At 37.5% G+C, this 18,757-nt stretch overlaps 1 protein-coding gene across 2 annotated transcripts in view; it reads left to right on the top strand.

Moving 5' to 3' along the window:
• The window catches only part of LOC149828751 (homeobox-leucine zipper protein ATHB-15-like), a 45,223-nt gene extending 27,064 nt beyond the window's left edge, over positions 1–18,159 (top strand). For both annotated transcript variants that reach the window (XM_090017704.1, XM_090017705.1), the window contains exons 13-18: positions 3,710–3,787; positions 3,861–3,995; positions 4,668–4,993; positions 14,440–14,545; positions 17,552–17,701; positions 17,790–18,159. In XM_090017704.1, coding sequence (XP_089873830.1) covers positions 3,710–3,787; positions 3,861–3,995; positions 4,668–4,993; positions 14,440–14,545; positions 17,552–17,701; positions 17,790–17,936 — 942 coding nt within the window. In that variant the 3' untranslated portion in view covers positions 17,937–18,159. The remainder of the gene's footprint in view (positions 1–3,709; positions 3,788–3,860; positions 3,996–4,667; positions 4,994–14,439; positions 14,546–17,551; positions 17,702–17,789) is intronic.
• Positions 18,160–18,757: the final 598 nt, after the last annotated feature.

The raw sequence follows: 18,757 nt of genomic DNA, 5'->3' as shown, positions 1-18,757 counted from the left end.
TTCCCATTTCTCCAACCTTCTAACTGGAGCATTATTAGGCCTTCGCCGAATATGTCCAAACCACCGTAAACGATTCTCTCGCATCTTATTTTCAATGGGTGCAACACCTACCTTCTTACGTATCTCCTCGTTCCGAATCTTATCTTTTATTGTATTTCCACACATCCATCTAAGCATTCGCATCTCAGCTACACTCATTTTTTGAATATGATGCCTCTTGGCAGCCCAACATTCCGTACCATATAGTAAAGCGGGTCTAATAGTCATCCTATAAAACTTTCCCTTCAACCGCAATGGCATTCTACGATCGCACAACACTCCAGTTGCACTTTTCCATTTCATCCACCCAACCTTTATCCTATGATTTACATCTCCATCAATTTCTCCATACTTTTGAATGATGGATCCCAAATATTTGAAATAATCATTCACCGGTATTTCTTGCTCACCAAGCTTCACTACACTCCCATCACTACTTCGTTGCTTACTAAACCGACATTCCATATATTCAGTCTTTCTCTTACTCAACTTAAAACCTCTAGCTTCCAATGTCTGTCTCCATAATTCTAACTTAGTATTAACCCCAACTCTAGACTCATCAATCAAAACAATATCATCAGCAAACAACATACACCACGGCACATTTTCTTGAATTGATCTCGTAAGCTCATCCATCACTATAGCAAATAGGAAAGGGCTTAAAGCAAATCCTTGATGTAACCCAACCGTTATAGGAAAATTGGTTGTCACCCCTCCACAAGTGCGGACATTGGTTACTATTCCTTCATACATATCTTTAATTATACTAATGTACTTGAGAGAAACACCTTTCTTCATCATTGTCCACCAGAGAACGTCCCTAGGTACTCTATCGTATGCCTTCTCCAAATCAATAAAAACCATATGCAAATCTTTGTTCCTCTCTCTATTTCTCTCAATAAGTTGTCTAAGAAGATGTATAGCTTCCATAGTTGATCTTCCAGGCATAAAACCAAATTGATTCTCCGATATCATGACAACCTTCCTCAACCTAGATTTAATCACCCTCTTCCAAAGTTTCATAGTATGACTCATGAGTTTTATACCACGATAGTTTGTGCAATCTTGTATATCACCCTTATTCTTATATAAAGGCACCAAAGTACTCTTCCTCCACTCATTAGGCATCTTATTTGCTCGCCAAATCAAGTTAAAAAGATTTGTCAACCATTCTAAACCTTTCTCTCCCAAGCATTTCCAAGCCTCGATAGGTATACCATCTGGGCCAACTGCCCTTCTTGATTTCATTTTCTTCAAAGCCTCTGCAATTTCTTTCTTTTGAATCTTGCGCATGAAGTCACGGTTTATCTCATGAAAAGGAATGGAGAAGTCTCCAAGATCTTGAGCATGACTATCATTAAAAAGCTTATCAAAATAATCTTTCCATCTCTCCTTAATCTCCTCATCTTTGACTAAAACCCTTTGCGTTTCATCTTTGATACATCTAACCATACCCAAATCCTTCGATTTCCTATCTCTCATCTTTGCAAGCCTATAAATATCCTTCTCGCCTTCTTTGGTATCCAACTTGTCATAAACCTCCTTATATACCTTAGCCCTCGCGTTTTGAACAACTTTTTTAGCTTCCTTCTTTGCTAACATATACTTCTCCAAATTCTCAGTATCACGACTCTTACTTAGATTTCTATAACACTCTCTTTTAACCTTAATAGCTAATTTGACATCCTCGTTCCACCATGATGTATCCTTACCTAGTGGTGCACCGCCTTTAGACTCACCCAATACCTCCTTAGCCACTTTTCTCATGCCACCCGCTATCTTATTCCACATTGATTCTGAATCCTCCTCGAGACACCAATCAGCTTTCTTAACTACCTGCTCTACAAACATTCCTTGTTTAGCTCCTTTCAGTGCCCACCACTTAATTCTAGGATCTATCCTATGTTTATCCCTTTTGCGGTATTGTCTAATTCTAAGATCTAAAATTAAAACTCTATGTTGTGTAGCTACACTTTCTCCCGGTATAACCTTACAATCGATGCATCAACCCCTATCTCTCTTTCTAAGTAGGAAAAAATCTATCTGACTCGTATTAACCCCACTTTTAAATGTTACTAGGTGAGACTCCTTCTTCCTAAACCAAGTGTTTGCTAAGATCATATCATAGGACAAACAAAAATCTAAAATCCTTTCTCTACTTTCATTTCTTTCTCCTATACCATAGCCTCCATGGATACTCTCAAATCCATCCCTACTAATGCCTCCATGTCCATTAAGGTCACCACCGATGAAAAGCTTTTCTCCATAAGATATCCCTTGTACTACTCCATCTAAATCTTCCCAAAATTGATGCTTAATGGAATCATCTAAACTTACTTGAGGTGCATAAACACTAATAATATTAATAATATCCGTACCTAATACTAATTTAATAAGTAAAATTCTATCACCCTTCCTACGGACCTCAACTACCATTATCTATAAACTGACGACTCATAACAATCCCTACTCCATTCCTATTTATTCCTGTATACCAAATCTTATATCCCCAAGGTTCTATCACTTTTGCTTTCTCACCTACCCATTTGGTCTCTTGAAGACATAAAATATCAATCTTTCTCCTACACATAACATCTACTAACTCTACCAACTTACCAGTTAAAGACCCTATGTTCCAAGTGGCTAACCTAATTTTATGGTCTTGGACTAACTTCTTTACCCCCACCCGTCCAACAAAGTGAGGGAACCCTTGCCTATTTGACACCACACCCGGGCGCCGGTGTGACGCGTCGCTTCTGGGCGACGACCTAGCAACCTTTGCCCATTTATCACTGCCTCCGGGCCTAGAGAGTACAGCGCGTCGCTCAGTAGGGAACGCCCCAACGAAATTCTCATATTGGTTCATTTTCATAGGGTATGACTAAGTTTTTATGCTGGCTGTCACAGGCCTACCGCAACCCTCCTCCTTTATCTGGGCTTGGGACCGGCAGTGTATAACTAAACAGTTATACACAGGCGGAGAACAATACATAAAAATTCCAATTTTTATTAGTCAAAATGCTCACTTAAAAGCATAACATGTAATGGGTGGAAAGCCCATATATATATATACATGCACATGAGAGAAGGAACAAGAGGGCCAAAATAGCCGATAGGAGTGCCTAATGGCTAGTCAAACTACTGGCACATAACACAGCCAGTAGCCACTAAAAATAAAAAATAAAAATTACATATTTAAAATAATTACAGAAGAAAATAAATAAATATATTTATATATACATATATGTACATACACACACACACACATATATATATATATGTGTGTGGCAAACAATTTGTTGATATTTACGTGCTTGTTTTCATCAAGGGGGCATGGAAGATTTTGAATATTCTGCTCCTTACAAAAAAATATAGAACACAAGGAAAAGAGCAAAACGATATCATAATGTTGCTTATTACATGATAATATGTCCCTGATATTATATGATTTAATTATTTTTCTTTCACCTGTGTAACCTACATCGTAAGTGTAGATGTCAGGCACAAAGAAAGTCTGAAAAGAGAATATTATCAAACAGAAATATCCGAAGAATTGATAAATATTTTAAGTTTTCCGGCCTCTTCATCTTTCTTTACTATAGTTGATGCATGAATGCTACCATTTTTATGAGAAGGAATTATCTGATAACAATACATTGTTTTTCATCAGTTTTTGGAGGTAATTAAATTGGAAAATTGCCTGAATCTGGAAGATGCAATCATGCCCAGAGACGTCTTTCTCTTGCAGGTTTTGATCCTCTCTTATTTATTGTTATAATAGAAGCATATGCTCCTCATTATTATTTTTTCAATGTGGCCAGCTTTGCAGTGGAGTGGACGAGACTGCTGTGGGAGCCTGCTCTGAGCTCCTCTTTGCTCCTATTGATTCATCATTTGCTGATGGTGCACCACTGCTGCCTTCTGGCTTCCGTATCATCCCTCTTGACTCTGGGGTTGTAAGTAAATTTGATGATGTCATTTCTATAGAGAATTCATCATATAAGCTCATTGTCTGAGGAAGCACCATCTTGAGCTTTTGTTTCTGGTGTCAAACCTTGCGTTTTCATCGCTTTTCCGCTCCCCATCCTGTTTGGGCCTTAAATTACACCTGCCTGTCTGACCGTATAAATCTCCATCCTGAACATGCATGAGCATGTGCACATATTTTTGTTTCTCACATATCACAGTTCATACTAGAAGCCCTGTTTGTTTTTATTAGTTTCTAAAGCAATCTCAGTTTGTTTTGTTGCCCATAATTAGGTACTGATCTTAAATTTTGTTTAATTTTTTTTTTCAGATATATCCTAGCCCATTAGAAGTACCAGATAATAACTATGACATGTCAAGATTTTTTTTTCTTGGTTCCATGTTTTCATTTTAGGTGTTTTTCTTTGTGTATGCGGAAAAATTTAAAACCCAGACCTTGTATGATGTAATCTATCCTTTTTTGTGGTACTTGTTGTTTTGGTCACTTGGGAAGATTGGGCCATCATTAGTGTGGGCATTTTCATATTTTGCCTAAGCAAATCTGATTTTATAAGTTTTGCTCCATGACCTTGTCAGTTCTTTTATTGTCTTTTCTGAAAGATTGCTTGTTGTACATATTCTTATTAATGTGCTGTCAACAGGACGGGTGTAGCTCAAACAGAACCCTGGACCTAGCTTCTGCCCTTGAGGTTGGTCCAACTGGGAGTAAACTGTTTGACAATTTTCCAGGCAACTCCAGCAACATGAGATCTGTGTTGACCATCGCTTTTCAGTTTATGTATGAGGAGCATCTACAGCACAATGTGGCATCCATGGCCCGTCAGTATGTTCGCAGTGTTATATCATCCATCCAGAGGGTGGCCATGGCACTGACACCATCTGGACTTAGTGCATATCCTGGATTTAGACCACCCCTGGGCAGTCCTGAAGCACTCACACTTGCTCGATGGATTTGTCATAGCTACAGGCAAGCATACAAACTCTCTCTCTCTCTGTTAACCCCATAATGAACAATGTAATATTTTTATTTTTTTTCTGTTTTTTTGCACATCTAACACTTCAGATGAGATCTATATATTAAGTTTAGTAGAAACTGACCTTTGGATCATTTTTTCTGATGTATATGTCAGATTTTACTAGGGTTGAAAAATCAATGACTTACAATGCACCAAGTTTTTAAACATAAAAAAAAACATATTTTTACGACGAAAAACTATGATCCATCATTTTTTCTGATGTATATGTCAGATTTTGAGGGTTGAAAAATCAATGACCTACAATGCACCAAGTTTTCAAACATAAAAAAAACATATTTTTACGTTGAAAAACTATGATCCAAGAGTTGATTCCTGATATTTTATCCATGCTGAACATGTTAATGAGGTCAGATTTGGTCAAAACAACTTCCCTCTATAAGTTCTAACTAGGTAGCAAATGCTCTCTCTCTCTCTCTCTATATATATATATATATATATAAATGTGGGTTAATATTTGGTGCCTTTAAAGGCACCAAATTATATGAAACTATTGAGCTAAAAATCATAGGTTCAAGCTTTATCAACTCAATCTGAACACAGATGCTGTCACCTGGGTATGGGTGTGGGTACGAGTATGGGTACAGAGGGTACGACACGGCAATTCCAAAAAATGTGGGTACGGGGACATGGCTATATATATATATATATATTAAAAATCACATAAATACAAAATAAATTCAAATTAAACTGAATATAATCTAACTATATATGCTATATCTAAAATATATATTATATACTGAAAATATAAAGTTATAAACTGAAAATATAATTATAACTTGTATGTGCTGAGGGTTAAATGGTGTGCCCGGGTGTCGACACGTGTTGACAGGGGTATACTCTTGTCGACATGGGTACAACGGGCAAAATGGAGTGTCTGGGTATCATAGCATAAATGTGTTCAGGAAGGCTTGTTTGCTAAGGATCAAACTTTAGATCGTGCTATTTCGATCCAAAAATATGATTTTTTAAGTCATGAAATTTTAGTGCATTGTAGACTATTCATTTTTATGCCCTTAAAAAACCTGCTTATGTGTCATAATCATATGATTCAAAACTCATTTCCCACTAAACAAACATTGTAGATCACATCCATAAGATTTTATTTACAAAAATAAACTAAAACTTATGATTTTCAGCTCAACAGTTCCGTATAATTTGGTGCATATATATGTATATACAACACATACAAATGTACATGTTTGTCTTTAATTTCTTCTCTTTCCTCTTTCTCTGTGACACATATACAAATGCATCTGCCTTTAGTTTCTTTCTGACATATATTAAAAAAGGGATTCATATGTAACATGGGTGACTTTGCACCTGCACCTGTGTGACAGGTCCAAAATTGTCCAATTTTAAGAAAACTTAAAAACTTAAAAGAAATAATTTGTGTGATTTTAAATGCATGTGTGTAAGTATATCCACGCCCCTGCACCCGTTTCTTGGAATTACCGTGTTGCACACTTCATATCCACACCTTCACCTATTTGACATAATGGGTTCTGCTTTCTTGTTGAATGTGTAAGATGACTTAGAGCCCTTTTGAATGCCATTTGAAAACCTTTTTCTTTTCAAAAAGCATTTTTGAAAAAAAAATCTTGAAAATGAATTTTATACTGTTTCGGGTGAAATTTGTTTCTTAGATTTTTTAATAAAAGAACTTGCTCATCGCCTACCATTCATGACCAGGAACTTGCCTGAAAAAGAGAGCCATTTCATTCTTTCATTTTCTGGCACTTTCTGGCCATGGGATGGTCAGAAAAGAATGGAAAAAGATGGAAGATGCCTATCATTTTCCAGCCAACAATTTTCTAGAAGTGGCTGGAAAAGAAAGAATAAAACCTTGTTTTTTGTTTTCTTTTTCTTAGGGGGCATTTGTTTCAGACATGAGAAAAAGAAACACATTATATACCTGATTTGTGTTTCACATGATACCCAAATCATGTAAAACAGTTTTCATAAGAAACTGCACTGTTTTATGTTTGTTTCATTTTGAGTGGAAAAAGCAAAAAGTTAGTGTGCCCTAGATGCAAAAAGGTACATTTGCATTTATTATGGAGCAACCATTGCTCCGTGCTAGATAAAAAAAGTAAAAAATGTGAACTCATGCAAAAAGTCGCCTTTTTGCATTCATTAGAAAATGCCCACCATGATAAAATGTGTCAGAAAAACTCTTCCCCAAGTGGGGAATTATGATCCCATTTTCATGTGAAATACACAGTCAAAGAGAGTTTTCTCTTTGACCATTTCCCTACAAGGTGTGTTTGTTCCACCGTGAGAAAAGGAGCCATTTTCATATCATAGTGGCTCATTTTTCTCTCCAAAATAGATGAAACAAACACCTCCTTAATGAATTTCCGACCATGGCTTGGCCAGAAAAAGAAACATAGATAATCACCACAAATGTTGCACGTCTAGAAACCATCTAGAGAACAAGAGCTCCATAACCAGGTAAATAGAGAGGGAAGAAAAGGCTAAGCCAAACTTCATTGAAAAGATAATAGAGGTACGACGTCAGTATTGTATCATTACCTGTATCGGATGGTCCCAAAGTAACACCATATCATATCGTATCATAAACGTATCGTAATTTTTTAATAAAAATTTCAAAAAAAAAAAAAAATCAAGAAAAAAAATAAAATAAAAAAATTTAACAAAAATTCTAAAAACATCATGTCACATTAAACAATGATGAATTACACAAAATACAACCATAAAATCACGTATGAATCATTTACATCTCTATGAGCTGCATAAAACAATGCAAAATATAAATATCTTGCAATTAAGAACGTGCCACAAGACTTATACTTTTATATTACATAAACAAAAATATTATGGCAATAGTTGCACTCGATTTTTGGTTTTCACTCGTTACTTGAGTACCCAATTGCCATGTTGGATCATCTTATGTCATCTTTGTTGAAGGAGTGTGGAGTCTGATTTCTACATTGATATAAATCTTTAATTTTCACGGATCCAACACACTGTGTCGTATGATACAACACGATACGGGGGTGTATTGTACTATACACCCGATACGGGTATGATACACACTCTCGATATGAGTGTGTATCGTATCACAAAACCCAAAAGTAACGATATACTTTCAGCAATGCAACAAATATTAAAAAGGGGTTGACCCCATAGAGCCCACTACAAGACAAGAGAGGTAGAGTAGTGGGTAAAAGCAAATGTACAAAAATACCCCTAATCTAAGATTTATGTACCAAGAACTACATTAAAGGGTATTACATAACAAAGGAAATATTGCATTTCCTCAACACTCCCCCTCAAGCTTGAGGTGATGAGAACACAATCAACCCAAGTTTAAACAAGAATGATTGGAAAGGTAATTTTTTTGTAAAACAATCTACTATCTGGTTATGAGTTCCAATGTATGCCAAGGCCCTACGAGTAAAATGGCAATCTATCTCAATGTGATTTATCATCATGAAATTCTGGATTTTTTACGATATGGACAACACTTTGATTGTCACAATGCAAAGTAGTTGCCATGACTATATTTACTCCCATGTCCTACAACAACCACCTCAACCAAATGATTTATGTAGTCACTTGGGCCATTGCACAATATTCTGCCTCAGTAGTGGATAAAGCTATCCTTTGTGCTTCTTGCTCATCCATAATATTATTAATGATTCTCTTAGAAACACACAAAATCTTGATGTAGAATGCCTATCCTGAGAAGCTACCGCATCATGGTATGCCTTCAACTCCAATGATGATGTAACAAAAAAGAACAATCGATAATGCATGGTATCCCTAACATATCTAATAATCCTCATAACTGCTGCCAAATGAGATGATCTAGGGGCACTCATGAATTGACTCACCACATGAACTGCAAACGTAATATTTGGCCGTGAAATGGTTAAGTAAATTAAACTCCCAACTAGCTACCTATAAATAGTAGGGTCACTGAGTAGTTCACCATTTGTATACTTTAATTTGTAGTTAGCTTCCATAGGAGTATTCAATTGCTTTGCATCATTTGCAAGTTTCTACTGCATATTTGTGATGAGTCAACCGAAATCCTCGTTTGGAGTATGCAATCTCAAGACCTAGGAAATATTTCAATTTTCCTAAATATTTCATTTCAAAGTTTTGGGCTAATTGCATCTTAACTCTAGCAATCAATGCCCTATCATCACCAACAATAATCATATCATCTATATAAAGCAAAAGAAGTCACTGGCCTTTTTCAGAAGATGTCATAAACAAGATTGGCTCATGGTAACTTTGTTTGAATCCCAACCTTACCATTGCAACACTGAATTTCTTAAACCAAGCCCTTGGGGCTTCTTTCAACGCATATAATTCGATATACACTTCTTCCTCCAAGTCCTTATTGAGGAAGGCATTCTTCACATCCATTTGCCACAGTTCCCATCCTCTTGCTGTTGCCACTGCTAGCAGAGTCCTGATAGTAGTCATGTGGGCCACTTGTGTAAAGGTTTCAACAAAGTCTATCCAATATTGCTGACTATATTCTTTTGCTATAAGATGAGCCTTATACCTTTCAACAGACCCATCTACCTTGGTTTTGATTTTCTATACCCATTTGCACCCAACTACATTTTTCCTTTCTGGTCGTTCAACCAACTTCCATGCTTTCATTATCTCAAAAGTCTCTAACTCCTCTACCATTGCCTTTTGCCACTCTGGATCTGACACATCCTTAGCATAGGATATTGGTTCACTATAGGACTAAATCATACCTAGAAATGCTTGATGAGTAATAGAAAAAGAATCATAAAAAACAAATATAGAGGGAGGGGCAAAAGGTCTAGAACTTTTACGCACCTTAGGAACAAGAAGAGACAAAGGTACTGACTCATGAGGATCAGCTTGGAGGATATCGGGATTTGACTCGGGCAAGGCCTCTTCCCCTGAATCATGTTGCTTTAGAAGGGACTGCACAAGACCCTATGATGGTCTTCTGCTGTATGCTATGTCACATGGGTGCGGGTGCGGGAGCGGGTGCGGGTGCGGGTGCGGGGATTCGGCACTTCCAAAAAACCCGGGTGCGGGGGTGCGGCAGGGGCAAAAATGTAAAATTTTATATATATATATATATATATATATATATATATATAATTTTGAAGTTTTAACAGTTTAACATTTAACAGTAGATGGGGGAGGGGCTCGGCCCCTCCTGTGCCGAAAAACGAGGGAGCAGGGGAGGCTCAGCCCCTCCCCTGCCGACCCAACAAGAGACCGAGAGAGGGGGGGGGTGCTCGGCCCCTCCCCAGCCGACCCAAGAAGAGAGTGAGAGACATACCTGCGAGCCGAGAGGAGGAGCCGAGAGGAGGAGTCTGGGAGGCGGAGCTGGGGGCGGCGACGCTGGGGGCGGCGACGCTGGGGGCGGCGGAGCTGGGGCGGCGATGGGAGAGCTCGAGCTCAGGGGGAGAGAGAGGAGAGATTAGGGCAAAAAAAAAAATTGCCCTAATCCTCCTCCTTTTCATCGGGGGGAATTTTTTTTTTTTCGCCCAAAATATGGACAAAAATGACCCTGGGTGCGTTGACCGCACCCAGGGTCGTGTTGACCGCACCCGGTGCCGCACCCACATGCAATCCCGCGTCGCGTCGCGTCGACGCGGGTGCGGCATCTGTTTTGCCGAGTCCCTGTGACATAGGCTGTATGTGATCAATTCCTTGTCATTGCTTCTATTTGAAGTCTCTGTCAAAGGTACCAAAAAAGATAAAATAGACTATATAATTTTCTTTGACTCATTTTGACTGTAGAATGACACATGTTCCCAAAATTCTATATATCTTGATATTCACGCTTTCTTGCTTCGAGGATCAAAGCATTTAATCCTTTTTGTACTTCAGGATATCCTATAAAGCAACACTTTCGACAACTTATCTCTGAATTGCCGAGGAACGAGAACAAAACATGTACTTCCAAATGTCCTTAACATGTCATAATCTGGTTCCTTTCCAAATAGTCTCTTATGAGGAGAGATCTTCCCAATTACCTCAGAAGGTATTTGATTTATCAAATGTACACTTGTTCCCACAATTTCCACCCAAAACTCCTTAGGCATTCCACTATTAAATAACAATGCTTTGGTAGTCTTCAATATATGTCTGTTCTTTCTCTCTGTCGCTCTATTCTATTCTGGAGTATAAGGACAAGACCTTTGATGCTCAATCCCTTTATCAAGTATAAATTCTCGTACCTCATTACTTATACATTCTCTCCCTGAGTCAGAACATAGGATTTTTCTTTTCGCTGCAAACTGAGTCTCAACATACACAAAATCTTTTAAAAATATTAGCCATCTCACTCCGATTTTTCATAAAATGAAGCCATGTATATTTAGTAAAATTATCTATAAATGTAACAAAATACATGGATCCTCTTTTAGATACTACAGAAGGACTCCACACATCTGAGTGAGCTATTTCAAAAGGATTTACAAACTTAATTTCCTTAAGACTGAACGAGAGAGTATGACTCTTAGACAACCTACAATTCTCATTACACTTTACATCATTAGAGACTCCAGACTTATAATAAGATCCAAACAAATCAGAAGATAGCAAAAATTGAAGTCTAGAACTTGACACATTACCCAACTGTTGGTACCACAACACTGAAGAATCCAAAACTGCCGCAACAACTCTATTCCCATCATCTTCCCTTCGACCCTTATCAAATTGATCCAGAAAGTAGAGATGTCCTCGCCTATGCTCAGTCCCAATCTTCCTCCTTGACAATCGATTCTGCACATAACAACCATCGGGAGTGAATGGTACATCATAATTATATTGAGTAATTTTACCAACAGAGAGAAAGTTCATTGCAAGAGAAAAAACATAAAACACTTCGTGAACATTAAGTTTATCACAAGGATTAGACTTAAGAGTAATAGAACCAACTTTTGAAATCATATGACATGACATCAAGAAACCATCTTCAGTGTGAAAGGCACCATTGTATGATCTACAATTGGTTAGAACAATCTCATTGGAAATCATATGACATGACGCTCTTGAGTCTATCAACCATTCCAAAGTCGAGTTAGAAATACCTGCACAGGCATAACCAGATGTACCAGTGGGACCAGAAGAGCTGATCAAGTCTAGAGGTGACAAGGGCCTGAGCATCAGGAGTGATAGTGGAGGTAGGAAACCACAGTAGTTACGTAACTTTCTTTTTTCATCACATTATTTTCTCTCCCTACAACTCCAAACACTGAAACATTCCCTCCAAACCTTGTTTCTTTCATCTTCAATACAGGGCATGCCTTTTTCATATGTCCCATTTCCTTACAGTAATGACAACGCACATTACTCATATGATACTTAAGGGATCCCATCTTTGCCCCACTAAAACTACGAGGTTGTCTTGTTGCCACCATAATAGAATCACTAGAGGAACATGACTGAAGAAATTTCATCTTAGCCTCCTCAACAATGATTTCAGAAAGAGCCTGGATGACTTGAGAAAGGAATGTTTTATGAATAACACTTCTAACATTATCAAACTCAAAGCACAATCCTATAAGAAACTCAATTACTCTTGTTGTTTTTGCCTCCAAACAAGTCTTTCAATTCATGCACGTTTCACACTTCTTTTTGTTGTTAATCAAGGTCAATGAATCACATAGCAGTTGCATCTCAGAATGTTATTCCTCAACTGACTTGTCTCCCTGTCTTAATGCTTCTCAATTCCTACGTTAAGTGATACACCCGTAGTCCTTTGCCGTCAATTACGGCTATCATAAAATCAGACCAGAAGGAATAGTTGGTCCCATCCAACTTAATTGTAGCCAACTGGATAGTGTCTGTGTCTCCTTTCTCTGTTTCAACCCAAACCCCCAAACTTTAAAGCTTAGGCTGCACACACAAAACCAACCCTCAACAGGAAAAACAAATATGGTTAAACAACAAAATATGTTGAAACAGCCTAAGTGTACCAACTGATAATCAATCCAACACACAAGGCAACACCTCGCTATGATGCACACAGGATATCAATACTCATAATCACACAGTAAACATATTAGTCATCTATCACAGCACAGATATCATCCACATCATTGATATGCTGAACAAAGGTTACGCGCGATGCTGAACACAGACACAAGCACACACTAGCCATATTGTAACCACTCACCATGATTAAAAACATCATGCACACCACCAGCATACCCATATACAGGCCAAGAACAAAGGATATGGCAACAGTATGCCAGAAAAGGCAAACTCGATAAACCCAAAACAGAAAATACAGGTTACTGCCTGTGAGAAAATCAGAAAAGATCCCTCGATTCCTCTGCTGACTCTAATATCATAGGCAAAAAAACTATCTAAGGAGAACCAATCTTGCACATAAAACCCCCAAAAAATACCGATAAAATGGGATTCTTCAAAACAGTCACCAAGAAATGACTCACAGAAAAATTGCTCAGAAAATCACCCAAAAATCCAAATCTGAGCCGATGACCATGGTTCTTGATTCTACAACCTTCTAAAATCAAGAACTAACGATTGAATACCTTTGGAACACAAAATCTGTAAATCGACTTAAGGATGCTGACATCAGCACCTCTATGCACGAGCTCCACTATAGGCTGAAATGAAGTCTTCTTTTTCCTCAATCTCATCTTCAATCAACAACTTCTTGTTCTCACATGGCTCTGATACCATGTTGAGAAACCATCTAGAGAGCAAGAGCTCCACGATAACTACTCCATAGAGCCCATTACAAGACAAGAGAGGTAGTAGTGGGTAAAAGAAAATGTACAGAAATACCCCTAATCTAAGATTTATGTACAAAGAACTACATTAAAGGGTATTACATAACAAAGGAAATATTGCATTTCCTCAACATTGCCCTGCTTACCTATGACTAGAAAACAGCCAGAAAGAGGGAGACTGAATAAGAAATTTCATTCTGTTTCCAAAGAACATCCTGATCCGGCCATGGGTTGGCCAGTAATTGCTTTATGAGAATACAGTTCATATTTCCGGCCAATCTATGCCACATGGGTACAGCCGGAAATGATTCTCAGGTGGGTACTTGATGTTGGTTGAAATGGGAACATAGTTTCATGGAGAGGGTTTTAAGTGATAATAATTGGTGAGCTTAGTGGGGCCTGAGCCTGAAAAATTAAAATCATTTTTGAAACCAACTTTTGAAAAAATAGCTGTATGAAACTTTTCCAAAAGTGACTTTAAGGCTGTGAAAAGACTGGAAATAATGATTTTGAAAAATTTGTCAGCCAAACACTTAGAAATTGTCTTGAGAACTTTGGCTCCCAAAAAAACATTTTAAGGTCAACTAAGTGCTGTCTTGCTTTCATAATTGCTCATATCCTTGTAATTGCTCCTTGTACAGGCTACACTTGGGTGCAGAGCTACTTAGGCCTGCCAGTGAAGCCACAGAGTCTATCCTGAAAACACTTTGGCATTATTCTGATTCCATAGTGTGCTGCTCTGTGAAGGTATGCTCTCAAGCTTTCATTTGATAACATGGGCATCATAGTTATCCTTAAAAATGAAATAAAAATTCTACATACTGTTGCATGATTACCATAAAGATAAACATCTCTTCAAGCGTTCTGGTACAATTTCATATAATTATCTTGGATATGCCGCTTTACCGAGGTAAGTGTGGAAAACAATATCTACTTATTGTGTGATTTGAACCAACTTGAAAATGATACTGTAGCTGGTGCTATCATAATATCGTGCTTTTCAACTCTCAAAGATTAAAGAGAACGTTGCAAATGAGGTGACTAAATATATTTTTAGACGTCAGAGCAAACAACCTGGTTTTAATGTGTGTACATGAATATTTTGGTAAACATAGAAATGGTTTCCCGAAATAAGTATGTCATAAGTGCACAAAAGGTTTGTTTGATTAATTTGTTTTCATAGTTTATAACTTTTCCAATTTTAGAAAAATGTTTCCCTTGAAACAAATAGTAGTGGAACAGTATTATGTTGGAAGTTTTTTGTGGTCATAAAATACACACATACCCTAGTATGTTGATGCGAGTCATGCCTAGTATGCTCAAACATAGACATTTGGATGCAAATATGACATAACAGTACTAATTATAAAGATATGCCTCCAGATGTAATTCACATTATGCCCGTCAAATAGAGGCAGACTTTTGAAACTGGAAAGGCCACAATTGCTACATATGTTTTGAAAGACATACTAAGTTCATGTCGTAAAATATTTCATGGGGAATAATTTCTGTTTTTTGACATTGAGATTAGTCCATTGCATTAGAAACAAGTATCATCACATATATGCAATTGAAAAATACAAGGATCCATTTCTGAAATTTTATGCAATATTACGGTTTCTGTATGATACAACGCCATCTGTAGTGATAACTAATGATTCAACTTAATGCCTTTGAATTTCCCTCAAAAAAGAAAAAAAATTGATGTCTTTGAATGGCCACAACTGAAAAATCATCTGGCCTGGCATGTCTTGTAGGAAACTAAGTGGGAAAATAAAGAATAAAGAGTGAAGAAATAGAAAAAACTTAGAGAAGAGAAGAAACAAAAAGGAAATTAGGCCTTGCATTATCATGCTTTCCTCCATGAACCATGACACGTTTATATATTACGTGGGTGTAATATTTGCAGGATAAAAATGGGCAAAAGGATAAAAATATCCCTGAACTGAAATACTAATAATTCAATCCCTTTATCCCTCCCGTCAAATTGGGGAGAAATATAGATATCATCCTTTTAGTACTTTTGTTTAATAGTTTAATCAGACCTTACAAGTGTGATTCGTATAGTTTATTCAGGTTGCATTTGAATGTCAAGGTTAAAATTGGGACCCATAATTCCTTTGTTTGTTGTTGTGGTCCATGAGAGCACAATTGCCAAATTATCTTTCTTAAAATTGAGGGCCAACATTGACCTGTGCCATTATTGGTGTATCTGTAGAAGTGGTAACTATAATTCTTGACATTGTGGCGAAGCAATTTTTTACTTACCCCGTGTAGTCATGTGAATTTGCATTTCATTCGAAGAGACTTTAGAATTACCTCGTCAATCCTAATTCCAAATGCACCCTTAGTGAAAGGCATGTATTAGTTGAAAAATGTTTATGTTCAGACAGGTTTAGAAATTTCTAAAAAATATGCTTCCCATGTTGTACCAATGCTTTACTGTAAAAGGTTTTCCATTGAAACAATTCGACCAAAACATGCTTTTTTTAGTAACATGTATTTTCATATTATTCTTAAGCAAAAAGCAACACCTATGCTTTTTTGGGCAGGTTCGTGGTTTGATTCTTAATGTGATTAGGAAAAACATTTGCAACTAATGAGAATTTTTTTTTATGTTCAGATAGGTTTAAGAAATAAAAAAAAACAGCTGCCCATGTTGCACCAATGCTTTATAAGGGAAGATTTTTTCATTGAAAGACTTGGATCCAAAGCATGTTTTTTTAGTAACAAGTAGTGATAAAATATATTTGCATGTTAGTGTCGAGCAAAAAGACATGCTACTGTTTTTTGAATTGTTCAATACTGATCCATTCCTAACTTGGTTAGGAAATACACACACGTGCACACACACACACGCGTATTTGTAAATATTTGCTACTGTTAACAGTGTATACAATCTAGTAAAAAATGTTTCACTTTTTTTAAGTTTTTGTGTTATTCTTAGATTACAGGTGCTGTCTAGATGGTTTGTTTAGTGGAAAATGTCTTGAATCATGTGATTTTGCATGTAAGCAAGTTTTCCAAGTGCTTAAGAAATCAAGGGCTCACAATGCACTAAATTTTACAGCTCAGGAAAGCATTTTTTTACATCATGCAACCTCCAACAAACAAAAAGTGTTGAATGCATCTATCGTGTTAGATTGACTAGACAAAGCAAGCCCTTATGATTTCTAACCAGATAGAATTGTACACTAGACAGTAGAAAGATATAAATTTTGCTACAGTCGTTTGAGCATACAGTCTAATAAAAAGCTCTATTTTCTTTGCAATTTTTTCAAATTTTTTGTGGATCTAACCTTACAGATATGGCCTGCATAGTTTCTTTAGTAGAAAATAGGTTTTGGATAATGTAATCTAGTTTTTCAAGGGCTTCAAAAATCAATGACCCACAAGGTACTACACTAATGAATCAAAAATTTATATTTTTACATCTAAAAAATACTATTGCAAGATGTGATCTCTCTGGCAAGCAAACCATGTTTAACATATCTATGAGGTCAGATTGAATGGATACAACTTGCACTTACGGTTCTCCAACTAGATTATACATATGTGTCTGTGTGGTCCTGTTTGGCTTGGCTTGGCTTGGGCTATTTAACTCACGCATGCTAGGCCACTGTTGGAGGCAATGTTTGCGAGTTATTTCTGATTCAGTGAAGCTGCTTTTGACATTCTATGGCTGCAGAGAGAGAGAGCAAAAATGTGAGCCTGATGTTCTGCACTTGACCTTTATTGACCTTTGTTCTGCAGCCAGTACCAGTTCTCACTTTTGCGAATCAAGCTGGTCTTGACATGTTAGAGACGACCCTGGTTGCATTACAAGATATAAGACTTGAGAAGATATTTGATGAGAATGGCAGGAAAACTCTATGTACTGACTTCACGCAAATAATGCAGCAGGTGCCATAGAGATATCTAAGTTTGTTCCAGTGCTCCACTCTTACATTTTTGAGTTTACTCAATTTTTTTTTAATCTTTTCATGCACAGGGTTACGCATATTTGCAAGGTGGGATGTGCTTATCAAGCATGGGAAGGCCTGTTTCTTTTGAGAAAGCAGTGGGTTGGAAGGTCCTGAATGAGGAAGACAGCACCCACTGCGTCTGCTTCATATTCATCAACTGGTCCTTTGTCTGAAACCAACTGCGCCCAAGTTCATATTCACTGCTCTGCCTAAAAATAAAAAAGTTGCAAGCTATCCTGTTGGGTTGGGATACGTTTTTCTTGTTTAGCCTTTTATGTTTGTTAAATGAGTTGCTATTCTGTAGACTATGTCTCGTGATGACACCCACAAGAAAAGTACTCATTTTGTTATGCAGTTTATATAACCAAAAAGAAAAAAAGGAGAAAAAGGGAAAAAGAGTGCATGCTTGAGCGCAATTCTGTTGTCCGTCGATAGTTACCAGCAGGGATGGCAATGGACCGGGGGAAAATGGGGCCCCGCCTCGCCCCGTTTGGACTGAGGATGGAGGCATGGATGAAAGTTAAAATCAAAACCCATGCAGGGATGGAGGTAGGGATGGACTTACGCTTTCCCTTGCATTGCCCCTACCCCATCCCCGATCCCTGTTAGTAAAATAACTAAAATGCCTTTAGGGATGACAGTGGACTGGGAAGAAACGGGTCCCCACCCCACCTTGCCCTGTTTGAACTGGGGATGGAGGACATTAAACGGGAATGGAGGTTAAAATCAAAACTCGTGCGGGGATGGAGGGCAGAATTTTGAGATGGGCGGGAGTGGAGACCTAGTCCCCCGCCCCGGTCCACTGCCATCCCTAGTTACCAGCATACGAAATTGATACGAGAAGTGATGTGAGTGGTCAGAAAAGGGAAGTGAGCATTAAAAAATAGTATGAAGTGTGTAACAAGATATGTTTGTGAGACAATTGTAGAAACATATGAGAAACGTAAAAGAAAAAGTAGGGAAAGTGATAGGAAGTTGAAGCGGAAAGCCCCAA

This window comes from Nuphar pumila, chromosome 9 (genome assembly GCF_984573655.1).
Source record: "Nuphar pumila chromosome 9, dmNupPumi1.hap1.1, whole genome shotgun sequence".
Classification (NCBI taxonomy): domain Eukaryota; kingdom Viridiplantae; phylum Streptophyta; class Magnoliopsida; order Nymphaeales; family Nymphaeaceae; genus Nuphar; species Nuphar pumila.
The sequence above is the reverse complement of the archived record's forward strand: the minus strand, read 5'-3'. Positions and strand labels throughout refer to the sequence as shown.